We start from the raw sequence: 26,071 nt of genomic DNA, 5'->3' as shown, positions 1-26,071 counted from the left end.
TCCCATCACACTTCCTGTTATCCTTCTAACCCTAGACTGGTGTGTAACAACTGGAATATACATGTATAGATATATAGCAGTAGTGCATGTATACATGATATACAATCTTGTTTACCTTTTTAATTAATTACATGCTTATTACACTATTTTTCCACTACTATGTTCAGGTTAACTTTGAGAAGTATGAAGGAGTGATAAGCTTTGAGAATGTAGGGAATCACTGGAAACTTGCGGTGAGTTTTAAGAAATATGAATTTAATTTTTAATATATAAAAATAATTAAGTCTTACTCTGATGACCAGTGTAATATTTACAGTAAATGTTATTTTTTTAAACTGAAGTCCTCTAAATAGAAAGACCAGTAGTGTGATTTTTTTTTTTAGTTCTCACGGCCTTCTATTCTAGCATTTTTTTAAAACTCTGCCTTCCCTTCTATTCTATCATATATATATATATATATATATATATATATATATATATATATATATATATATATATATATATATATGATTTTATTACACTACTTCTTCTGTAATACTTTGGTGTAATAGCACTTGTAGTGAGTCTTACATCCCACTGTACTGAATCCATACTGTATCCTAACACTGCAATATATCCTGAGAAGTAGACGACTAGGTAGCATCTTACATAGTTGCCAACATCATGCACTTTTTAGACGGTCCCTTAGTCGGTTATAAAGTGCGCCTGACCTGCGCTTCCGAGCAATTAGCTTCTGTGGGCTTCAACGGGAAAACATTTAAAAATACATTCAATTGTACATGGTTTCCACAACAGAGTAAGAAGATACACATTCTGTCCTTTTTTGTGTGTTTATTTCTTGAGAAATAGAAGAGAGAACCTCGAATGTGCAGTAAAGGTCTAATATAAAACCAGCTGTACCGCGGTGATTTACTTGTTGAACTGGCTGCAGCCCTTCTTCACACCGGGGCTTTATAGAGTCTAAACAGCGAGAGAAGCACTGAAATGGAGGCAGGATCCACTGTGAGTGCTGTGAGGAGCTTAAAGGTTTTGATTGGGGATGAGGTTCGACCTGCACTCATCACCATAAAGGAAGGGAAGATTGATAAAATCCTGTCTGATCCAGGTGCTACTGCACGCGCAGGTGGAGAGGTGAGCTGAGATTGTGTGTGAGAAAAGCGACACCCTGTGGTAGACAGTGGTACTACAAGTTCCTGACAAAATGTACATTTAGAATGTACTTTTAGTTATTCATCTGATAGAGAGCCAACAGCAAATGTAAAGCCTAACCTTCTTTTCAGGCTAAAATGATTCATTTATATTGCAGCTCTGGCAGTTTTTCTGGCTGCGAAGTTTATATTAATGCCTTTGTTCTTACGCATCATTGTTTCTATACTAACAACTAACACAGGGACTTGTATGTTGACCGCACCACGTAAACAGATTTAAAATGTGTGTGTTGGTATGGTGAAATATTTCTGTGATGAGATGTTTATTTGGCGTTTTTGGAAGAAGTCTCCAGTTAACGTTTGTAACTGTCAAATTTCTTGCTGTAACTAAATTTTCCATCACAGGATGTCTTAAAGGGCTTTGTGCTTTGTGATTTGTTGGTAACCTAACAAGCAACATTTGTTTTGTCTTATTAACTTGATAACTGAATGACTGTTTATAGCTATCATAATATCATAATATAATGCTATAATGCAGTGTATAATGATAACAGGAACTAACTTGTTTTGCAGAAATTCCACAATATTAAATGTAACTGTAAATGAATAAAAGGTATGACATGTCATTCTGTAATTAATAAAAAATATAATCTTTGGCAAACTGCTGTCGTATGAGAGGAATAAATCACTTGGAATATGCTGTTATTGGAAAATAATCTACTTCAGAGTGTTAACATTACACATTAGACCATATCACACCTCCCCATCCTGAGTATTTTCCTAAACAGCATGCACTGTCATGTTTTATTCCATGCCCAATGAAACCTGTCTAGCAATATATATATATATATATATATATATATATATATATATATATATATATATATACATATATATGAATGTTCGACCAGTAGTAAATAAATTATAATAAATGCCAAAACCTAAAAGGATTAACACAGTAATGTAAAAGTTTGTTTTGTGCCTTTTGTAAAGCCAAGCCATTAATATGTATGTGATACAGATTCATGTTGCTGTAACATACACATTTATTTAAAAAAAAAAATATATATATATCAGTAAATGGTGATTTCAGTGCCTGTCCCATTTCCTAAATTTTATTATTTACTCCCATCTGTGCACATCTGCAATCAGAAGGAAGCTCAAGGAACCCCTTTATATTTCATTTTAAGTTAAAGGTCACCTTTTCTTGTCTGGTAAGTGTGCAGTATGTGCTGTGTGTGTAGGTGCTGGATGTGGGCGACAACGTGGTGATGCCAGGTTTAGTGGACTGTCATGTTCATGTTAATGAACCGGGCCGTACTACCTGGGAAGGCTACTGGACTGCAACACAAGCGGCAGCAGCGGGAGGGGTGACTACTATCGTAGACATGCCCCTGTAAGGACACACGTATACATAGGAACTCACACAGACATGAATGCGCCTAGCCCTTCAACACAGGTCATACGGAAATTAATACATATATATGATTTTAAAAAATGCATTGTCTAATGTAGCATCTCAGCTTCATGTCTTTTTGTAAATGAAAAGAAAAAAAGAAATGCTCTTGGCTGATCATCCATAGCAACAGCATACCACCAACCACAAGCCTTGTGAACTTCCATGAAAAGCTACAAGCTGCTACTGGACAGTGTTTTGTGGACACAGCATTCTGGGGAGGCGTTGTCCCTGGAAACCAGGTACTGTCTGATCCTTTACATATTATGCAGTTCTTTAACTCTTGTGTTGAGCAATACTAAAATTGATTACTTTTTGCAACATGGAACTTGCTCTTGTCTCAATTTCTCTAACAAATATGAAACATTATTTATAAATAATTTATATTACAGAGATTATGTACAGGACATTTGACATGAGAGTAACTGAGTGAAATAAAATTTGTGTAAAAAAATTCTGGTCTGTTATTGTGTCTAATAATATTACTTAAAAAAAATTTGTATTGCTTTTTCTGCTATCTGGTGTGTTTGAAAATGCATTCGATAGTGTGTGTATTTTAAAATACATTTTAAAGTTGTAGCAGTATAAAATGGAAAAGAATGGCCTGGATCAATGAGCTAAGTAACTAAACAGGAGGTAAACAATATATCTATTCTTACCTTACTTTATTTAGGGCCTGAAATTGAGCTAAATTAGCACATCTGTCCCCTCTGTGTCTCTTTCTATCTCTCTGTACCGTCAGCCGGAGCTGAGGCCTATGGTGCAGGCCGGAGTGGCTGGATTTAAGTGCTTTCTCATCCACAGTGGAGTTGATGAATTTCCTCATGTAAGCGAGGAGGAACTGCATGCTGCAATGAAGCAACTCCAGGGCACAGAAAGTGTCTTACTGGTGAGCAACCAGCTGATGATTCTTCAGTGACTGTTGGGTCTGTAGGGCTTCTCTCTCAGATCTCTGCACTCATTAAATATCCTAAAAGATATGGAGCAACAAGTTGTGAGGACATGGTGAATGTAATTATTATTAAAAGAATGGTTCATAATGAGTACTCATTATAGTGAGTCTTAATTTAAGACGCAACAACATATGATGACACATAATGAATATAATTATTATTTAATGAATAGTTATTTTTTTTATCATTTGTTAGCCATATTAAGGAAGGGGTAAAGGATGGATAATTAAGTGTGCAAGTATCCACATTTTAAAGACTTTCACTGCAATGATGCTGTTCTCTGTTTGTATTTAGTTTCATGCAGAGCAGGAGGTCCAGCCACCTCTGGCAGAGGATGGTGGTAAGAAAGATGTTATTTTACTCAGTGCCATAATAAATGTAAAAAACTTATAAAAAAAATGTATTTACTACACTTTGCCTTTGCCTATATACATCACCAGTGAAAATATATTTATGTTTATTAATTTGATTTATCTCAAAATAAATTCTTTCCTGCTCAGATCCATGTGAGTACTCAACATTTCTGAGGTCCAGACCTGATGTCATGGAACTGGAGGCCATTCGGACCGTTACAAAACTCTGCCTGCAGTACCAGTCAGTTCAGCCAACACTTAGTCCATTAATCTAATAATCATCTAAAAATCCTATTATTTTAACAGTATTCCATTATTACAGTACAGTTAAATAGTGTTATGATATTGTTAAAGACACAGCAGGTTCAAACAGTGTTTGTGTTTACTTTACAGAGTTCGATGCCACATTGTGCACCTGTCATCAGCCGAGTCTCTGGAGCTGATCCGAGCAGCTCGACAGGCTGGAGCTCCATTAACAGTGGAGACGACACACCACTATCTCACCCTGAACTCAGAGAACATCCCATCAGGGGCCACACAGTTCAAGTGCTGTCCTCCCATTCGGGACAGAGCCAACCAGGTCAGACAAGACAGTGTTGCAGTGCATTTGTTCCTAAACGGATCAGGTATTAATGCAGAAACAGGTCCGCCGTTTTTACCATCTCAGTAAAGTAGCTCATTAAACATTTTTATACCACAGCACTGTTGAATTCCCAAATCGGATTAGTCAGAAGTTGTTGATTAATTTTCTACAGTATACAACAGCAGCTCTGACAGTACTGTCAACTGCAATTCAAATCACAAGTTTATATTAATGTACTTGTTCTAATATGTTCTCATTTCTAGAGTAGCTCATTCACAGGAATTGTATAACAGAAGCTCTGTTTAAATCTAAGGTTAATAATTAACAGAGTATTAACCTGTTTTTTTTCATAATGAAAAACATAATTCTTGATATGGTGAAGCTTTCTGTAAAAAGATGCTTATTTAACTTTTTCAGAAGGGGTCTTATTTTATATAGTTTATATATAGTTTTTTCTGGCATTGGAAAGCCCAAAATTCAGGAGAGAGAGAGAAAAAACAGAGAAGCTGGGGAGAACAAAATATTTACAGCTATTATAAGTGATAACTGATTAGCTTAAAACAGGCTTCTCAATCTTTTTATTTAGTCTTTTTTAATTTGAACTCTATTATCTAAGTTCCCCCTGTATAGTAAACCACGTATTAATCCATGAGAGTGAAGGCTAAGGCATGCTTTTTAACACATTTTTTTTAAGTCTGTGATTGGGTCATGTTACACTAATCAACAGAGGGAAAGGAAAACAAAGCCTTCCTACTCAGACAGCATCCCAGAAATTGAGACAGGTGGAGACAACTTTTAGTTACTATGGAAACAAGCGCTGGAAATTTTTTCATGAAAATATAGCTATGTTAAACACAACAAATTTGAATATGGCAAAAAATTTATTGTTGTTATTCTTCTTATTATTATTCTTATTACCACTGATGCCCCCCAGGAGCAGCTGTGGTCTGCACTAAGAGCTGGTGATATAGACATGGTCGTATCTGATCACTCTCCCTGCACCCCTGACCTGAAGCGCTTGGACACTGGGGATTTCACCCAGGCATGGGGCGGCATTTCTTCTCTGCAGTTCGGTATGTTATTTGGGTCAAAGTTCTGCTAGATTCAAAGAACACTTTAGCACTGGCTCAGGGGCTGTTTACTTGGCCAGTCCAACTAATAATTGACAGCCACATGGATTAATGTTTGAAGATCAGGTTAAAGTGACTACCCAAGAACCTGCATGCTGTATTAGTAACTGCTCCTTTTTTGTAACAGGTTGTCATCTATATTTATTTAAAAAATAGTAAACATATTGTGAGTTATGATCTGGGGAATCCTGTCGAATATTGCTGTGGCCAAATTCTGGAAAACTGGCAAAATAAAATCAGGTTTTTAACAAAAAATTGGGTTTTTCTGCCAGTAACGTACTTTGACACCTCAACTTTAAAAAGCCATAAATATATTTCACCAAAAATATTTTTGATCTTGAGAGCTTTTTGCAAAGAACATGTTGGTTAAGCATCCAATTTAACAAATGGTCAGTCTGTGTAAGTGTTTTAAATTGTGAACAGGCTAATTATTATTCATATATTTTATTTATTACATATTAAATTGAATGCAAATTAATAGTAGTTGTTTTTAGGCATTGTGTTTGTGTCTTTAAGTGGTTTTTCCTCACATAGTGAGTGTCCAGCTTTGATCAAGTTAGTAGATAGCTACGCGCGGTAGTGAAACATACATAAGCCTAATCAATTCAGATAGTATTCAGATAATTGCTGTCAAAATGTCTGTGATCAGACTTTAAAATGTTATAAATATAGAATATGTCGAAAATATAGAAAAAAATACATGTAGAATATATATAGTGGAAACTGTCAACATTTCAGAAGGGGTTTTCCCAGGCCACTACACAAATATGACAACACAATAAGTCAAATACTAAGAGTGGTTTAGTGTACTGCTTCTCAGTCTGTGTGATTTAAAACCCTGTTATATCTCTTGTCTTCAAGGCCTGCCTCTGTTTTGGACCTCAGCTCATAAGAGAGGTTTTGCTTTTCCTGATGTAGTCAAACTCCTGTGCAAAGAACCTGCACGTCTCTGTCGCCTTGACAACCAAAAAGGCAGTCTCATGCCAGGTCACGATGCAGACTTAGTCATCTGGGATCCAAAGAAGGAATTTATAGTAAGTAATAGAGCATTTTATATTTCACAGAGCTCTGCCTGTGTGTTAATATCTACCTGGAACAGAATAGAATAAATGATTGGGGTGTTTTTGTACCCCATGTCAGAATGTTCTAAAGCTTACTTCTAATACCTTTTTATATCTAATAAATATTCATGATTATGTGCAGTGAACATAACATGTACTTCTGCCATTTTCTAGGTAAAAGAGGAAAACATACATCACAAAAATAAAGTGAGTGAGACTTTTATTCTTCATTTTTGAGCATAATGAGCTTGGACTTCAGTAACTCTTTCTCACTCTGTTTTCAGCTAACCCCATATCTTGGCCTGACCTTATGCGGGGAGGTAAAGGGTACCATAGTTCGGGGAAAACTTGTGTACGTCAATGGCTCATTTAGTCCTCAGCCACTAGGACAGAGTTTACTCATAAATCAGACTCTAAACCGGGCTTCCCTGTGAACCTCCCTCACCTCAACCACTTACTGCACATCCCAAGATTTCTTCCAGTCTTTCCTACATTTTTGAGGAGTATTTCTTTCTCTTCATGGGTGCTGTAAGGATGCGGGGCTATTGACTTAAGGGCATGTAAAGCCCACTATGACATGCTTGTGATTTTGGACTGTGTAAATTAAATTTGATTTTACTTAAAACTTCCAAAAGAGTGGTTATTCCATTATGCAGCATTTTACGATATAAGTTAGATAACTCAGATTCATGAATGATGTACCAATGTCATGCATTGCAATAAAACTACAGTATAAATAACTGTAGCAATAAAGAAGCTGTGATTTCTGGCAGTAAAAGATATTGATTCCTGAATGACAGAAAACATATTAATGACAAGAAAGCAGAATGTACATTTTATTTTTCATTCATCATTCACACAGACATCAGCTTTGGCATCAAACAAAGATAACTAAGCAGTTTTAGTTCCTCTACCCCCTAAAGCCATGTTTGTGTTAGAGGGGGAAAAAGTTAATGATTGACACTCAGTGATCAGCAGAACAAAATTTAAAGGAATATAGCTTTAAAAACCTTACATGTTCTGGTACGATCAAATATGTGAACAAACACCATCCTATAATTCCTTCTCAAAGCACTTACATGAGAAAATGTAAACACTTCAGCCCTGTCGTCATATTTAATCATTGTAATTTATTTTTATTATTATCATACATTTTATAACTTGTTTTAAGCATATTATTTGTACTTATTTTCCCTTTTAGAAATCCTTTGGTGAAAATTTTGAAGTCAATACCTTCAATAAATTACAAAATAAATGCCACACATGGGTTATTTTCCCATATTTGATATGGCTTGTAATAAAGTGATAGTTTTTTGTTTTTTGATAATAAAATTATAATTTATTACCTTCTGTACACTTTCTTAACTTCACACTTGTTGATATGCAAATGATCATGATGCATAAATTTGCATCAAGGGTTTTGGTCACTTTCCACTGGAATCACTGGACTAGTGGACCTGATTGTGAAACACTGGTTTGAAACCTTTGGTCTTCTGTACAGATTACACACTTCTCCACTTCATTGCTTTTTTCCACTGTCACGTTAGAGGAGCTGCTCTTTGTCTCTTCAGTATGTCATCTCTCTCTGTCCCACCACCGCAATGTCTCTTACAACCTTTTGTGGTCCCACACCGGCTTCTACTGGGACCGGGACCCTCCAACGTGCCTGCTCGGATTGTGACAGCTGCGTGCCAACCTATGTTAGGACACCTGCACCCTGAGACTATAGAGGTACACTTTGCATTAAAGTTAATATTAGTTCATCATACACTCAATTAGGAAAAATAATTTTAGATGAATTCTTCATTTCAGATTTAGTTGTATTTGTTTTTCTACCGATATATTTATTTTTCTTTTATTCTTATTTGTTTTTTGTATTTTATTTATTTTTAATGCATTTAATTATATATGTATGTATGTGTATATATATACATATATATATATATATATATATATATATATATATATATATATATATATATATATATGTACTGTAATGCATTTAATTATATATGTATTGATGGTTAGATTGCTTCATCTTTTAATGTTTAAACCACAACACCAATGTAATGTATGCCTATAAAAACAACTTGATACTACTAGGTTACTAGGGTACTACTAAATAACTTTTTTATATATACATTTCTTGGCAACAGCTAGTCACATTTACAGTTGCATAGTTAGCCACAATATCCAATATATATTAAAAAAGCCTTGGATTTCTAATAACTAGATTCTTTGAGGGCTTCATAATTTTAGATATTTCAGTATATATGCTGCAGCTGGATACAGTCAAACAATGAGAGACCTCATTGTAGAGCCCTTTATATATAGCTTACTTCACATTGTTGAATTTATCCTTATTTTTTACTCATGTATGTCCTAGATTATGGATCAGATAAAGAGTGGGATCCAGTATGCATTTCAGACTCAGAATTGCATGACTCTGGCAGTGAGTGGGCCGGGTCATGCTGCTATGGAGTGTGCTATCTTTAACTCAGTAGAGCCTGGAGATAGTGTGCTCATTGCAGTCAACGGCATCTGGGGGGAGAGAGCTGCTGAAATCGCACAGAGAATAGGTACTGGATTTGAACTTGTGTTCAGCATTTATTCAAAGTTTATGAATTTCAAATAATTTATTAAACTCAACTCATACTCGACTGATGAATTCTTGATGTGTAACAGGTGCCAAAGTGAACACTATTGTAACCTCAGCTGGCAGGTACTTCACAAACAGTGAAATAGAGCAGGTAATACCATAGCAGTAGACCTGCGTGCTGTATTAAAAAACGCTAGCAACATCTTCGAGATTTGTGGGATATATATGACATGTCAGTCTTATGTTCATAGGCATTAGCCAAATATAAGCCAGTTCTGTTCTTCCTCACACACGGAGAGTCTTCTACAGGAGTGGTGCACCCCATAGATGGCATTGGCGAGCTCTGTCACAAGTGAGAAAAAAGACTGGCGTATTCTGTGCATTCATTAACCTTTTCACGTCTGCTTTATTCCTCTTCCTTTATTCCTATGCAGTTCTCTTACTTATGCACTTACTGTTGCCTCTCAGGTATGGTAGTTTGTTCTTGGTTGACTCTGTTGCAGCACTCGGAGGTAGTCCAATCTACATGGACAAGCAAGGTATATTTAAAAAAATACATGTACTGTATATTGTCCCCTTTTGGTTAGAATATTGTTATAAAGCTTTAAAGAAGTTGCTTTCGGCAAAGCAATCTAGATTACATAGGTGCCTGCATATTCATTTTCTAAAAGATACCTTTTCGTAGGTCTTGTATGTAGACCTATGTAGGCTTCTCAAACTTAAAAGCACATTGTGGATTTTGCAGCTATCGACATTTTGTACACTGGCTCTCAGAAGGTCCTAAACGCACCTCCAGGAACTGCACCAATCTCCTTCAGTGAGAGAGCATGGTGAGATGAGACAAGAGACATGATAAGAGACATAATAAAATTTAAGTATACATGTTCTGATGAACCTCAGCTGAAAGGATAATTTGCTGTTTCTCATTTCTGACAGCCACAAAATCTTCAGCAGGAAGACAAAGCCTGTGTCTTTTTTTCTGGACCTGAACTGGCTGGCCAGTTACTGGGGCTGTGATGGAAAACCTGCTCGCATGTAAAGTTCCCTTAATCTGTCCTTCATGAATGACTTCCTGTAGGTGAAATAACTAGCTAAAACCCATACATCCTCTCTCTTTCCATCTATTGTAGCCTTTCAGACAACAGGCGCAGAATTCACTTCCACTCATATTCATGTTGTTGTTTAAAGCAACTGGAAAATAACACAATGCATGGTGACTGGAATTTGTCCTGTAAGCATTGTGAAACCAAATATGATTATAGCTTAGGACTCATCAGTTTTGTAGTTTTGTGGAATAATGGTGATGATAATAGTAATGATTATGTAATAATGTTTCACACTTTTTAATTGATAAACACTTTCCTTTCAAAATTGTAATGACTGAATTCATGATCATCCTGGTCAGGGTCACAGTGGATCTGAAGCCTATCCTGGAAACACTGGGTTTTAGCCGGGAATACACCAGGGATGGGGCAGGGGTTTAGGGCACCATACAAAAACACACTTACATACTCATTCACACCTAGGGGCAATTTTAAAGTAGTCAATCAAGCTAGTGGTATGCTTTTGAGAGATGGCAGGAAACTGAAGAACCTGGAGGAAACCCACACAGACGGGGGAGACCATATAAAACTCCACACATACAGTAGCTGGAGCTCAGGATCAAACTGGAGACCCTGCCTCCTGTTGAGCCATCATGCAGCCCATGAGTGAATTCAGTCAAAGCAATTTTTAACACTGGTTTCTTATAACCAGTAAAGAAAATGTGTTCATTTTGCTAGTTTAAAAATTTCACGGTATTGTATATCTTTGCCAAAAGATCTAGGGAAATTGTAGTTAATTAAGTCAACCCATTGAGACAGAAAAACGTAACTTGTTTTAAAACATATCTTTGTGATATCAATTCTGAGAACACCATATAGTCACCATATAAGAACAGAACCCCATGGTCATTGCATCCATGAAAGACATTGGGCATTGTGATGTCCTCAATCACAGTTTGACCCCAGTACAAAAAATACTACATGGCCAAAAGTATGTGGACACCTAATGATCACACTCACATGTGGGCCTTCTCCAAACTGTTTCCACAAAGTTGGAAGCACAGAGCTGTTGCATTACAACTTCTTTTCACTGGAACTAAGGGGCCCAAACCTGTTCCAGCATGTCACAAAGCGAGGTCCTGGAAGATATGGTTTGCCAAGTTTGGAGTGGAAGTTGAGTGTCCTGCACAGAGCCCTGACCTCAACACCAGTGAACACCTTTGGGATGAACTGGAAAGCCAGCTACCCCCAGGCATGCTCACCCAACACCAGTGCCTGACCTCACTAATGCTCTAGGAAAAGGGGACTAAATCTGGAATGGGATGTTCGACAAGCACATATGGGTTTGATGATGGACAGGTGTCCACATACTTTTGGCCATATACTGTACATGGTAGTAGTTCCAGTACAATTTGTTAGGAACAGGTTTCTTATAAAGACCTCTATTAAAGTTACTCTGTTAAATACCTCTATTACATAGATATCATAGATTACTTATGCTGTTTTTATAGTTATCATCACACTGGACCTGTAACTGCATTATACAGTCTGAGAGAAGGTCTTGCCATCCTTGCAGAGACGGTGAGAATTCCCTTTGTCCTATACCCATCACTGTAATGAGGATACTGTGTACTAACAACTACAACAAGGATGAGATACAAACAACACTAGGCCTATTATTATTATTGTTTCTTTTTCTGACAAGTAAAAAGATGTACAAATGCACAGGCAAATTTTAGTAACTAAGTTATACATTTCTTGCCTTTTCTAGGAGCTTGAAAAATCATGGAAACGACACAAAGATGTGGCAGAGTACTTCCATACAGGCCTAGAAAAGATGGGTCTCAAGCTCTTTGTGGAGGAGAAGGTAATACTGTGTAGAGTACCTACATATCACAGAAAAGCTGTACTTACATAGCAGATGTTATACCACAGCAGTGTTCTGATTGGTCAGAATGTGTTGATTAATTTTCTGTAACAGTAGCTCTGACAGTAGCACCAGTTTATATTAATGCACTTGATATCATACATTCAGCATTTTTTATTGTAACTTACACAGGCACTTATAATGGTTGATATGGTGACATTTCTGTAAGGAGACATTTAACATTTATGAAAGAAGTCTCCTGTGTCCGTGATTTGTAACCGTGATTTGGAAGTTACCCCATGATTGATTTATTTTACTATAACAGCATGGCCCAAAGTGATTTATTCCTTACTTAAACCAGTGTTGCTGTCAGCATTGTAGTATGGTTCATTTTGACGTTTTGTTGTCTTCTGTAACAGAAAGCGAGATTGCCCACAGTTACTACAGTAGTAGCACCACCAGGTTATGACTGGAAAGAGATCACACGCTTCATTATGAAGAATCACAACATAGAAATCTCTGGAGGTCTTGGGCCATCAGTTGGCATGGTAGGGGTTATTTGTTGTTAATTTACTACTTATATCAATACTGTACCAGTTACAGATTTATGTCACCTGTATGCGTGACATTCGATTTAATAATTTGTTACTTGTTTGCAGGTCCTGCGTGTGGGTCTAATGGGTTGTAACAGCAACAAGGACCATGTGGACATGATTTTAGAGGCTCTTTCTGATGCACTGAAACACTGCCACAAGAGTAAAGTGTAACAACACAGCTTGTGTGGCAAACACAACTTCTGCTGTAACATTAATGCATAAAATGTATAAATGTCTGAAAAGTACTCCTACTTTGAAATCACAACTAAAGAAACAGGAAGTGCTCTTATGCTGACATTTGGAACATTATTAACACAGTATGGATTCACAATTTGGAGTTGTAGCAGTAAGCTCTGTTTTATGAATCTCTAATATTATAGTTATAAATCTCTTATAATATAGTTTGTCTAATAATAGTTTTACTTACAATATATTTATAGATTTTTTTTTAAATTGTTATTATCAATGTAAGAATCTGTACTGAATATCTGTTACAAATAAATATTTGCTATATATAACAAATAAAGGTAAATAGTAAATAACAACTATATATTATTTACAGGTAGCTTGGATGTACGTTTAATGGAGTAGCTTTTTTCATTTTTTTTTTTTACATAGATTACATTCACATAATACAAGAAAAGAAAGCTGAGGCTGCAGTGGGCACAGGCTCACCAAAACTGGACAGTTGAAGACTAGGAAAATGTAGCCTGGTCTGACGAATCTTGATTTCTGCTGAGTCACACAGATGGTAGGGTCAGAATTTGGCACCAACAGCATGAATCTGTGGACCCAACCTGCCTTGTGTCAATAGTCCAGGCTGGTGGAGGTGGAGGCTGGTACCTACCTATTGTAGTTTCATCATAAACATCCCAAAGTGTGCCAAGAGAACATTCCCCACACCATTACACCACCTCCACCAGCCTGGACTATTGACACAAGGCAGGTTGGGTCCACGGATTCATGCTGTTGGAAAAATAGGTATGAATTTTACAGAAACAGTAGTGGTAATGGTTCCTAGGTGGAGGTTTGAAATAGCAAACTGGGAGGGATTTAAAGAATTAAATGAAATTAAGTTTGTATTAACCCAGTACTATTCAATATAATGAAAAATGATGTATTCAATCAAATTAAAATAGATATTGGGAGATCATTATACGCCGATGATGGCGCAGTATGGAAAAGAGGGCATAATATCTCACATGTACTGTATTAAGAAGTATACAGGCAGCAATTGGTGAAGTGGAAAAGTGGGCCAATAAGTGGTATTTCCGATTATCCATGGCTAAAAGGCAGGTGATGTGTTTGACAATAAGAAAAATCATCTGAAAAATTAACTTGAAAATGTATGGCCAGACACTGGAACAAGTGTCAGTGATAAAATATCTTGGAATATGGATGGATTCTAGGCTGACCTTTGAGATACATGCTAAGAAATTGATAACTAAATGCAAAAAAGACATAAATATATTAAGATGTCTGGCAGGAGCTGAGTAGGGCGCTAATCAGCAGTCCTTAAAACAGATATACTGTGCATTAATTAGGCCCTCTTTAGATTATGGGAGCATGGTGTATGGGTCTGCAACATAAAATATAATTCAAATGATTAAAGCAGGTCAGACATAAGCTTTAAGAATATGCTGTGGAACTTTTAAATCTTCCTCAATTCCAGCCCTGCAGGTAGAGATGGGGGAAACACCATTAGATCTCCGCAGACTTCAGTTAGCGATGGTATGTTGGATTAACCTGAAAGGACACTCTGAAATACATCCAGTACAGAAAGTGTTGGAGGAGTATTGGGAGCAAGGAGGTAACGGCATTAGAAGCATTGGGTGGACTGCTTCCAGGGATGCTCAGAAAATAAAAGCACTATGGATATTACAGTTATTCTTAATTTTGTTATCAAATACTCTTCCCTGGTTATTTCCTATGCCTCAAGTTGATATTCAGTTGCAGGAAAAATTGAAGAAAGAAAAGCATGTCTCTAAAGAAATTGCTGTTAAGCAACGTTTAGATCAAGTATATTTTTCAGCACTTCACATTTTTACAGATGGTTCCAAGGATCCTATATCATGTTACACAGCTGCAGCAATACACATTCTCAAATTTAACATCAGCAAGAAGAAAAGGACAACAAAGCATATATCTGTCTTTTCAACAGAATTGAAAGCAATGTTGTTAGCCCTTCACTGAATGAAGGATGTTCAGCCATTAAATGTGTTAGTATGTACTGACTCTCTCTCAGCTTTAACTTAAGCCTCTCCAGTGGACAATATTCATCAAGACAAGATATATAATATTTGATACACTATATTGCTAAAAGTATTGGGACACCCCTCGAAATCATTGAATTCAGGCGTTCCAATCACTTCCATGGCCACAGGTGTATAAAAGCACCTAGGCATGCAGACTGCTTCTACAAACATTTGTGAAAGAATGGGTCGCTCTCAGGAGCTCAGTGAATTCAAGCGTGGTACCGTGATAGGTTGCCACCTGTGCAATAAGTCCATTCGTGAAATTTCCTCACTACTAAATATTCCACGGTCAACTGTTAGTGGTATTATAACAAAGTGGAAGCAATTGGGAACAACAGCAACTCAGCCACGAAGTGGTAGGCCACGGTCTAAGGCTTTACAACAGCTTCCATATCTGAACATACAGCTAATATTTGGTGATATAATGCATGAAGAAGATAAGAGATAGATGTTGTTATCCTTATTAGCCATTAAGTAATGTGTAATGGGCACATGCATTTAAGGGGGTGCATGCATTTTGATTTGAATTACAGTGTAATAGCCATGCAAAGGTTAAGTGTAATTATAGCTAATTATAGCTTAAAAAAAAAAAAAAAAAAAAAAACTGCTTTTCAAAACATCCACATTAAATCCAAACTGACCTATTTCCTGTTGGGCGGAGCTAAAGACTGTCATTTTGAAAGTTGTCATGAACAATGAATTGAATTGAATGTTGTTGAGAACAATATATGGACCGAGTCTGGTGACTGTAGGTGAAACTGACCCCACCACTTTAGTCACAAAGGCGCTAGTTTAATGAAACAACAGAAAGAATATAAATATAATTAATTTTAACCTCCTGTCGGCGCTTCACGCTCCTGTCCAGTTGGTGGCGGTACTGCACCTAAGCTGCCAATAACCCTCAGAAGAAGAAGAAGCATTATCAGGCGGGAACTGAGTTAAAGCAGAACCAGCAAGAGGGTCGTGTTTTGTTTATAGTGTTTTGTTAGAAGTTTGTAACATTTTATAAAACGTTTTATAAAGCTATGTCTTGTAGAAGAGGAGCTTTAATCGTGCTGGAGGGAGTGGACAAAGCCGGAAAAACCACCCAGTGTAAGAAGCTTGTTCATGCTCTGCAGCAGAGTGGACGAGCCGCTGAGATGATGAGATTCCCTGGTAATCAACATTCCAGTTTTTTTACTCCATTAACACATAACCAACTCCATCAACTCATAAATTACTTCATGAACACACAAATAACTCCAGCAACACATATATTACTCCATGAACGCACAAATAACTCCATCAGTACACAAACTACTCAGTCAACTCTGCATTTCTAAGAGTATTTGCACACAGTGATTGTTTCTGATACTTTTATAAACCTTTATATTGTGTAGTGCACTTATAAAGAGAGTAGGTGGTGGACTGGGATTCAGTCTGTGAACATTTGGGGCATGTGAACACTCACCATCCAGTTTATTAGGAACATTCATGCATTAACACATTAAACCTTGAGGTGGATGGTCTACAAGAAGACCATGTCAGGTTCCACTCCTGTCAGCCAAGAACGAAAATAAGGGGGTTTAATGGGCACAGACTCACCCCCAAAAAGACCAGGTGATTTTTTTTTTTCTAATCAGCTGTCCAGTTTGGGTGAGTCTGTGCCCATGATAGCCTCAGATTCCTGTTCTTGGCTGACAGGAGTGGAACCTGATGTGGTCTTCTGCTGTTGTAGCCCATCCACCTCGAGGTTCGATGTTTTGTGTATGCTGAGATGCTTTTCTGCTCCCCACGATTGTAAAGAGTGATTATATGAGTTACTATATGCTTCCTAGCAGCTCGAACCAGCCATTTTCCTCTGACCTCTCTTATCAGCTGGGCATTTCCACCCATAATACTGTCGCTCACTCAGGTTTTTTTTGTTTGTTTTTCGCACCATTCTGTGTAAACTCTAGAGACTGTGTGAAAATCCCAGGAGATCTGCAGTTTATGAAATATTCAAACCAGCCCTTCTGGTACCAACATCCATGCCACAATCAAAGTCACAGAGATCACACTTTTTCTTCATTCTGATGGTTGATTAACTGAACATTAACCGAAGCACTTGACCTGTATCTGCATGATTTTTTGCGTTGTGCTGCTACCACATGATTGGCTGACTAGATAACTGCATGAATGTACAGGTGTTCCTAATAAAATGGATGGTGAGTGTATTTTCTGTTTACACAGACAGAACAACACAGATTGGGCAGCTGATCAGTTCATACCTGGAGAAAAAGAACAACCTGGAGGACCACACCATACACCTGCTCTTTTCTGCAAACCGCTGGGAGTTGGTGTGAGTCAATCTCAGAGATGTGTGTTTGTTATCCTGGCATAGACCAGTGATCACCAACCTGGAGCTCCATTTACCTGCAATGTTTGGTTCTAACACCAACAGCTAACATACCCAATCCAGTCAATCAAGGCCTTTTGAAGAGACTGATTATGCATTTTGTATGTAGCAGATTAGGGTTTGAAGCAGTAAAACACATTATCTCTTCAAGGGCTATATATACCTTAGTAATTTTACTGTAAGTTACTATTAGTGGTTTACACTAATAATTATAATAATGTATAACTGTGATGTTGAATTCCAGATTCTGATAGGTCAGAAGGCATTGATTAATTCTCTATAACAGCAGCTCTGATGTTAATGTGCTAGTTCTAATACATTATCTTTTCTATAGTGACATCTAATTCACTTAGACTACGATGGCAGAGACTCCACATAATCTAATAACTAACAGAATGTGAAAACTGCTGTTATTTAACAAATAAAGACATATAATTGTTGATATGATGAGGAGACATTTATTAGCATTTATGCAAGGAGTCTGGTGTGTCAGTGCTTTGGCACAGTCAGAAAGTTTTCCCTCTCAGGACAGTCTTCTGAACTATGTGATGTCTGGTTCCTCAATAACATGACAAGCCATGGATTTTTTTTTTTTTTTCCTACCCCCATGAGAGGAAAAAGGGAGGCTGGTTAAGGAGCAGCTGTTATAGCTGTTAACAGGAACTAACATATCTCATAATATTAAAGGTGAGTATGTGATGAATCTGGAGAGTATGTGATGAGGTGAGTATAGATGGTTAAAAAGTACATATTGTTCATTAATAAATTAGATTGCTGAAGTATAAGAGGAATAAAACACTTTGGGATTTGCTGTTATAGAAAACTAATCATTGGGCCACATCAAACCTCTTAGTTGTTGATTATTTTCCTGATACAGTGAGCCATGCAGTTGTTTTTAACCAATGTGTAAATAAGGCCACACAGACTTTGTAGGACGTGAACTAAACATCCTTATTTATCATATGTGTGTATATGAAGTAGTAAAACACATTCTGTTCATAGTATTTTTTTACTTCGTTATTATAAGTAATTACAATAATACTATAAAGAGTATACTTTTACTTTATTAGTCTTACTATCCTCTTTTCATTGTCCTGTTTTTCTTCCACCTTTTTAGGCCGCTAATGAAGAAGAAGCTGGAGCAGGGAATCACCCTGGTGGTGGATCGCTATGCTTTTTCTGGAGTGGCTTTCACCAGTGCCAAACCTGTGAGCACCAAAATCCTCAACTTGCATTAGAACCTGTATTTATTTTGGTTATATTGGCCACAGTAGAGATGTATATGAAATTGTATGTGTGTTGTTTAGGACTTCTCTCTGGAGTGGTGTAAATATCCTGATGTGGGTCTGCCAAAGCCAGACCTTGTGATGTTCCTGCAGCTGAACCCCAGCGTAGCAGCTGAACGTGGGGAGTTTGGAACAGAGCGATACGAGACCAGCACTTTTCAGCGTACAGTACAACAGAGGTTCGAACAACTTATGAAGGACCCATCAGTTAACTGGAAGGTAAACTATTTCATGTGACAGTCACTTATGCAAAATATGGACACACACTGTTGTCAGTGCATGTTGATGCATTATCACAGACACCATAAAGTATCGTCCCCACTCCTTGTCTGGATGATGATGCTAAGGGAGCTGGTACTTTTAGGCATAGCTTTTAGGAATTTGAGCTCCCGAGATAAAGCTTGTCCCATTCAGAAGACAGTAAATGACAGCTGTCTTCTGAAGTTCTTTATTTTGGAGATTATTATGGATTTCATCCATTTTAGAATAAGACTGAAGCATAAAATGATGAAAAGTGATTGGAACTGAATACATCAGTCCCTAGCACTGCTTTAGGATATGTTGCCCATGGTAGGCTTTCCTATTAGATATTTGGTTGTCTAATGTTTTTGTGTAATGCATGCTGGGTATTGTAGTGCCAGGGTGAAAAACCAACAATACCAAATTGTGTATCTTCAAAACCCTTCAACATGTAATGCTGGCCTAATGCATGTTACGTATCAAAATTATTAATGTTCCTTTAATCCTGGCATATACCTACATGCGAAGATTGTTGATACATGTTTGTTCAGTGTTCGTAGACCTTGGGAAATGAACGGTTTCTTATTCTGTTCACGTTTTTTAGGTGATTGATGCAACCAGGAGCATAGAAGTAGTACACAATGATATTAACGTGCTGTGTGAGAACACAATTAATACATGTGAGACTCTGCCAATTGGAGAACTCTGGAAATGAACAATATGGAGAATTCCCAGCCAGCTGTGGATATAACAGCGTTTTTAATCACAGTTATACTGTGCACAGAAGTTGCCTGGAAGTAACACTGCTTAAATTGTCCTTTGAAGAACAATATTGTTTTATGTACACACAAAGGTGTTCCTAATAAAGTAGACAGTGAGTATTTTTATTCATTTTTATTTCTATTACAGCTGAATAAATTTACAGTTGAGTAAATAAATAATCTTAAAATAAACTTGTGTACAGATACTTTAAACACTGATAAATGTACTGTACTACACAAGCTAACCTACTTGGTCTGTAACCTTTACATTTTGGTTTTCATTTACAATTTGCTACAGACATCAAAGCAGTGTAGGTCATGAGCATACTCTGAGCAGCAGTGCTCCTGATGACCACCGAAAGTGAGTTATGGCAAATCTGCATTAGTGTAGGCGCATAAAAAGGCACAGTCACTTTATAACAAAAAGTGTTAAGACTCAAAATGGATACACGTTAAGTGTTAATATGAACAGACTGAGACTCCTCAGAGCTTGTGATGATGACCTCTGACCTCAGGACTCATGACACAGAGAGCAGTCAGTGTAGCAAGAAGCTGAGTTTTACACAGGTGACTGTGCCACCAAATGCCAGCCAGGCCTCATGTCAGTGGTACTGCTCCTCTCCAGGAGTGTGGCACTGAGCTCTGTATGCTGAACAATCATTCTCTCTCTCATCCTTACAAAGACAGGATCTCAAACTCCTCATCTTCAGAGTCAAAGAAACGCTCAAGCCGGTCCGAATCTGAGAAATCTGCAAAGGATAATTCAGCCACACTCAAAATCAGTACATTTACATTATAATTTAAGACTAGATACTTCAGTTATTAGTACATTAATATATTGGGGAAGGCAGCTATGAGGCCACAGATATGGGCTTACCGGGAGTGAGATTAATGGCTTCAGTGTTGATTAGATGTGATGGCTGACTGTCTACAAGTTCGAACATGGGAAGACCTCCTCTATAGCTCGATATCTGCAAGAGAAAAGTGATAATTAACCGAAAGGCTCACACAAACAACCAACACTAGGCCTGAACACATAATGCAAACTCACTTTTCGAATATGTGAACACCAATCATCAAAGTCGTCCTCCGTTTGACAGAAGAAGCCCTGAAACAAGAAATCAATCAGATTTGATCTCACAGAGCTAAAAGGCTCAAATATTGAATATTCTGAAGAAACACTCAGAGGTCATCAAAGGGCAATACAGTCACGTGCTATGTCCAAAATGATATACGACCATGCCAAAATCGTAGGTTTTGTTTTCTGCATTTGACATATTTGTCATACTAATTATTACTAAAACATAGTTTCTGCTTATAACATACTTTGGCAACTTTAAGAAAGCATTAACCAGGATAAAACATGCTTAGGTTTTCATCCTGGTAAAAACAGTCAGTCTGCCTAAAAATGTCTAATATCTTGCTAGCAAATTGTGATTTCATCACATAGGCTTTGATCAAAATTGTTGGATAGCTCAGAAAAATAGATACAAGCTGAATCAATTCAGTTTGTAATCAGATAATGGCTGTCTCATTGCCATGATGCTCATGCACTGGAGTCGCAATGGAGTCTTTAAATGTCATTTTATTTTCTCCCTTTTCACACATTTGGTGGTAACCAGGATTTAAACTGCTATAACTTTTTTTTAACTATATATAGAACAAAATAGCATAATGGGAAGTGTTTGCCAGGGCTGCCACACAATTATGGCTGCAAATGCTTTCTAAAGTGAACAGCAGGTAGCACTTTTGCCATAGCTCTTTTTTTGTACAGGGCCATCAGGTTTTGGACCATCATCAACAGACAGAAGCTATATCACTAGTTCTATATTTCTATCAGGCAAGGATAAATATATTTTGATATGTAGGCAATTATTTCAGGATTTGCATTTCTACTCAGGTTTGTGTGCAATTTCAAAAACAGGAACAGAACCCCACATTAGGGGGAAGATTAGAGCACTGGGATTGAGTTACTCACAACAGCTATGGATGGGTCGAGCTCACAGATGTGCATGCGACATGGTGGGTGCTGGCAGTGATAGGAGTCATCCTGAATCTCTCCGTTTTCACATGGCTCCACAGCCGGCTGAGTTGTATGGGGGTCCAGGTATATGAGCTCCTCACCTGCAGGGGACAGTATGAGTGAGGCATAGCCATAAAATGATGACATAATTAGCAAATAAACCCTAAACAACGAGTAATGCCACAATTATCAGTGATTTAATTTGTTCTATGAAGTTGACATGTGAGTTGTTTGGAGTGGTAAACATTGTTCTAACTAATATTTGCAAATTTTGATGAACAATTGACAGTTACAGTTTCAAGTCTGTTTTAATCATAATTAATTAATCAAATCTGTGTCACTTGTAACTAGTAATACTTGTTTCTTTTTTTTTTTTTTTTATTTCATAAATGTTGTCAAGAAAACATCTCTGCAATAAATACTTCAAGTTCAAAAGCTGACTTGTTTGGCTACACTGGAATTTCAGGAATCCAAATACCGTATCTGAGCTGTCATGTATAGATGTCTTTGTTACTTTACTGTGCCAACTAATTAGCAACATGACTGGCTTCCCTTCAACTGCATTGTTCTTGCTGTAGAGGTGTATTCCTGCTGAAAATTGAAATGCGTCCTCTGTGATGATGTAAAGGGATGTCAACAAGTGTGTGATAACAGTACTGGGAACACAGAATATCTGTCCCAGGTATGAACACTTCAATGCTTACCAACATAGCCGATAAAGTAATGGGCACTGTTAGGCTTCCCACCAATAACCCCTAAAGACTGAGGCATCATGAAGCATTGCTGTGGAGACAGAGGAGAAGCAAAAAAAAAAAAAAAAAAAAAAAAAACAAGCATAGTGATATCTGCATCCCAACATAATCATTTTGGAATAGAATGTAATAAAAAATAAATAAAAGTAATTTTTTTTGCAGTGTGGGTGTCCATCAATTATTCACCTTTAGAGTTTCAATGTAGGCCTCATTGATGTCGCTGAGGCCCAGACGCAGGGGGATGAGCAGCACAAGTGGTTTCCACACAGCTGTGTCTTCCAAAGCCATGGCACATGCCCCCTCCATATACCCGTTCATCTCCAGAGGATCTGCACACCCTCTCCTCTCAAAGTCCAACCATGGCATACACAACCTCTCTAGAAGGTAAACACACAATAAATTATGTTATTATTCAATTGCAAATGGTGCCTGAGGTAAAACTATCCTTTGAACCTATTTGACAGATTAACTCTGTATACCTAAACCTAACTGATGCCTCCCATTGATCCTACATCCCTCAGGCTATGACCCGTAAATCAATTGAAGTCCACCAGCTTTAAGGACGTACCAATTCTTAAAATGCATTCGGAAGAATCAATGAACAAGGACATAGCTTCTAGGATATATGAGTACTTCCTATGCAGAAGTCTTTTGTACTATAGCATGTGACATAGGAGTACATTATAATTCCTCTCCCAAAAAAAAATACCAATAAATGGTGTAATAATAAACAATAACTCAAAAGTAACAATGTTATTTAAATTAAAATAAAAAGCATCTTTTAAGATCTTTTAAAATGTATAAAATTTACATAACTAAATGCACATACAAGAAGTGTTTACTAGACTAAACATACATTTAAGCATGTGATATAGTACATGTGCATTGTTTTAAGTGATATTTATTCAGTGTGTAATCACACATTGTGTATATGCAGATTCGTTATATCGTGCATCGTGATCAATAAGTAAAGTTGCTTTAGAGTGACACTACAATGAGCAAGGACATCTCATTTGGAAAATACATTCGTCTTCGATTACTCCTGTCCTTATTTCCTCATCCCATGCTTGAATCCTCAGAGGGTTTCTGAAATACTCAAGAACTGAGGAAGGAAAGGAAAGGAGGAAGTACAATTAAACAAATAAGAAGAACCCTGGGACTAATAAAGAGGCCACACCTTTACCAAGAATGCACTGGGATTGACTGGAATGCTGACATGCCCCAGGCCTTCTAGCCTGACATCACTAATGATCTCGTAGCTAAAGATGCACAAATCCTCACAGCCATGCTCCAAAATCTAGCGGAAAGCCTTCCCAGAAGATTGGAGGTTATTATAACCACATGGGGAAGTAAATCTGGAATGGGATGTTCAAAAAGCTCATATGGGTGTGATGGTCAAATTTTTGCCCATACAGTGTAGCTCTATCATCATGCTGAAGTCTGTAAATTAAGTATGTAAATTAAGTATTTAAATTCTTTATTATACTGATCCCAACTCACTGATTTCCTCGATTACCACAGTGTTGTCCATGGCCACGTGAACTGCCAATCGGCTCCATGTGTCAAACACTGCCAGTTTCCTACATGAGGTAAAAACATGTTTACTACACATTCAGCCACACACATATTCACACTATATATATAAAATACTTGCTCGAAAGAAAATAAGAGGATTTCACTTGTAATAATTTTCTCTCACATGGCTTTTTTTTGACATATCTGGCTTGTTGACTTACTTGAGTACTTGTGCCACTGTATTCGGGCCATACCACTGGCCTATGGATTTGCCCTCTCCCACTCCCATCTGAGCTAAAGGTAAAAGAGACAACTAACTGTACGGTCCTCAAATAATACATTTGATTTGTAAACACTGCCACTGCTCTGTAATTACACAACACATGAGGTAAATACAGGACTGACTTTTACCTATCTGGTGAATAGAGTAGTAGCTGTCCTTCTTGTCTATGAAAGCATTGAGGATGCTCATGTACTCCTCTCTTGGCCGCTGACTTCGTACCCATCTCCACTCTAAAAAACACACATTAGGCATTACTTTACTGTTATTGTATGAGCTGGAAAAACAAACGCAGGGCTTTCACAGTGGTAGACAGACATACCACGACCCAGGTGTCTACGGAGCAACGCTTCAGCAAGAATCATCTGTCCACATCGCAGCATGCAACCCCAGCCCGTGTCAGATGTAGGCCCTGTCCCTCCTGTAACAGCAGTACAGCTTCGACTTCACCACACCAGCTACATCAGCTACACAAATCAGTCATTGCTAAAAGTCACAACTGCATAGAGTAGTCAGTGTGTGCCAGATCATGTCACTCACCAATTGCCTGGAAATTCTTTCTGTAGGTGAACCACAAGCGTGAAGTAATGTCCGACAGAATCTCATCCTTCTCTGCAAAATGTTGAACAAACATTTTAGAAACATACTTCAACACATCAACATGCAGTCTAATTCCACAGTGTCCTCATTAGTTACCTGTCAGAGCATTGGACTGTTTGCCCAGAATCCAGACAGGCTCGGATGTCTCTGGGAAATCCTCAAACTCCCCAAATCGTAGTGTGTCATAGGTAAGAGTAGCTGTTCGGAGAGCAATAAACAGAATCTTAATAGGGGTGTGAAAGCATTCTGGGGAAACAACTGGGATAGGAAGAGGGAGCATTTTAATGGCATCTCAATGAAGCTGTGTTATCAGCTGTACTAAATAATGTATTACACTGATGACATCTAATAGCTAATAAAGCTCTTCTCTATGGTGATGCAATAACATGACAGGCAATGGGCTCGGCAGAACAGCAGAAACAGGAACTTTAAGACATTATTTCTCATCATAAATTCTTAGTGAAGTCCATCTCATCCTTTCATAGGGCGTTTAGGGCATTTACACCTTTAAACTGCAGCCTGGATCTCTATTCGAGCACTACACAGGGTGGAAAAAAACATTATTATGTATCCTACGTAGTGCACTTATATCGATTACACAGCCATGTAAGAGTGATCCCTCCCCGTCAGTGCCACATCAGTTATTTTGCCGTGAAAATCGACTCTATCTGCTGTTCAACTGTTATCTGTTTGTGTCTGGACACAGTCTACAGCATTAAATATCATATGCCAAATCCTGACATCCGCTTCCACACACGCAGAGATGCTAGCTATCCTTCATAGCATGTCGTTTTACTGTTCATTTCATTAAACAGTGATAAAGTTTCACAAAAATGCAGAGTAATAGTAATTTCTTAGGAGCCTTACCCGCATCCATCCCGTCAGTTGTGATTCAACCTATCTTGTTGACTGAACTCTGACTGACACCAAAATCGTCTAATAGAAAAAACCTACGCTGTCATCTGGGGAAAAGAAACTTGTAATATCCAATCAAATCATGCGTGTGGGCGGGACACTCTTTCTAAGGTAATGCAACGCCTTAGAATCGGTGACGTCAGTTCCAGCTTAACCCGGAAGCTGCTAAAATCACAGCAGGTTTTGTAAATAAATAAATAAATAAATAAGCAAGCAAGCACGGCGAAATGGCTGTCGCCTGGTTTATTCGCCTTTAATGATGATTCACGATACTATTT

The 26,071-nt window shown here is 37.6% G+C and overlaps 4 protein-coding genes across 6 annotated transcripts; 3 read left to right on the top strand and 1 right to left on the bottom strand.

Annotated features, from left to right (window-relative positions):
• Positions 1-700: 700 nt before the first annotated feature.
• On the top strand, positions 701-7,309 carry zgc:103559. 2 transcript variants are annotated; one of them, XM_026916667.3, is made up of 11 exons: positions 701-1,131; positions 2,393-2,544; positions 2,732-2,846; positions 3,347-3,493; positions 3,852-3,897; positions 4,058-4,151; positions 4,304-4,490; positions 5,428-5,566; positions 6,485-6,657; positions 6,859-6,891; positions 6,969-7,309. In XM_026916667.3, the coding sequence occupies exons 1-11, from the start codon at positions 985-987 to the stop codon at positions 7,116-7,118; spliced, it is 1,383 nt and encodes a 460-aa protein (XP_026772468.3). In that variant the 5' UTR covers positions 701-984; the 3' UTR covers positions 7,119-7,309. The 2 variants fall into 2 exon arrangements, with proteins under 2 accessions (XP_026772468.3, XP_026772477.3); XM_026916676.3 differs by having other exon boundaries at positions 991-1,131; positions 2,368-2,544.
• Positions 7,310-8,185: 876 nt separating this feature from the next.
• On the top strand, positions 8,186-13,322 carry agxta (alanine--glyoxylate and serine--pyruvate aminotransferase a). Of its 2 annotated transcripts, none has more exons than XM_053228540.1 (11): positions 8,186-8,415; positions 9,071-9,263; positions 9,370-9,434; positions 9,535-9,635; positions 9,752-9,822; positions 10,029-10,113; positions 10,220-10,318; positions 11,838-11,907; positions 12,098-12,193; positions 12,613-12,747; positions 12,853-13,322. In XM_053228540.1, the coding sequence occupies exons 1-11, from the start codon at positions 8,257-8,259 to the stop codon at positions 12,958-12,960; spliced, it is 1,182 nt and encodes a 393-aa protein (XP_053084515.1). In that variant the 5' UTR covers positions 8,186-8,256; the 3' UTR covers positions 12,961-13,322. The 2 variants fall into 2 exon arrangements, with proteins under 2 accessions (XP_053084515.1, XP_053084519.1); XM_053228544.1 differs by having other exon boundaries at positions 8,190-8,415; positions 12,613-12,741; positions 12,853-13,319.
• A 2,612-nt stretch (positions 13,323-15,934) lies between these two features.
• Positions 15,935-22,564, top strand: dtymk (deoxythymidylate kinase (thymidylate kinase)). Its single transcript, XM_026916714.3, has 5 exons — positions 15,935-16,199; positions 17,256-17,364; positions 18,539-18,629; positions 18,729-18,926; positions 19,552-22,564. The coding sequence occupies exons 1-5, from the start codon at positions 16,070-16,072 to the stop codon at positions 19,660-19,662; spliced, it is 639 nt and encodes a 212-aa protein (XP_026772515.1). The 5' UTR covers positions 15,935-16,069; the 3' UTR covers positions 19,663-22,564.
• atg4b (autophagy related 4B, cysteine peptidase) lies at positions 19,827-25,895 on the bottom strand. Its single transcript, XM_026916690.3, has 13 exons — positions 25,746-25,895; positions 24,975-25,076; positions 24,819-24,890; positions 24,601-24,699; positions 24,410-24,511; positions 24,220-24,292; positions 23,984-24,063; positions 22,670-22,860; positions 22,436-22,514; positions 21,687-21,832; positions 20,760-20,816; positions 20,586-20,679; positions 19,827-20,457 (listed from the first exon to the last, which is right to left on the bottom strand). Exons 1-13 carry the CDS (start codon positions 25,753-25,755, stop codon positions 20,384-20,386), a joined length of 1,179 nt encoding a protein of 392 aa, XP_026772491.1. The 5' UTR covers positions 25,756-25,895; the 3' UTR covers positions 19,827-20,383.
• Positions 25,896-26,071: the final 176 nt, after the last annotated feature.

This window comes from Pangasianodon hypophthalmus, chromosome 2 (assembly GCF_027358585.1).
Source record: "Pangasianodon hypophthalmus isolate fPanHyp1 chromosome 2, fPanHyp1.pri, whole genome shotgun sequence".
NCBI lineage: Eukaryota > Metazoa > Chordata > Actinopteri > Siluriformes > Pangasiidae > Pangasianodon > Pangasianodon hypophthalmus.
Note: the sequence above shows the minus strand (reverse complement) of the source record. Positions and strands in the feature narration are given on the sequence as shown.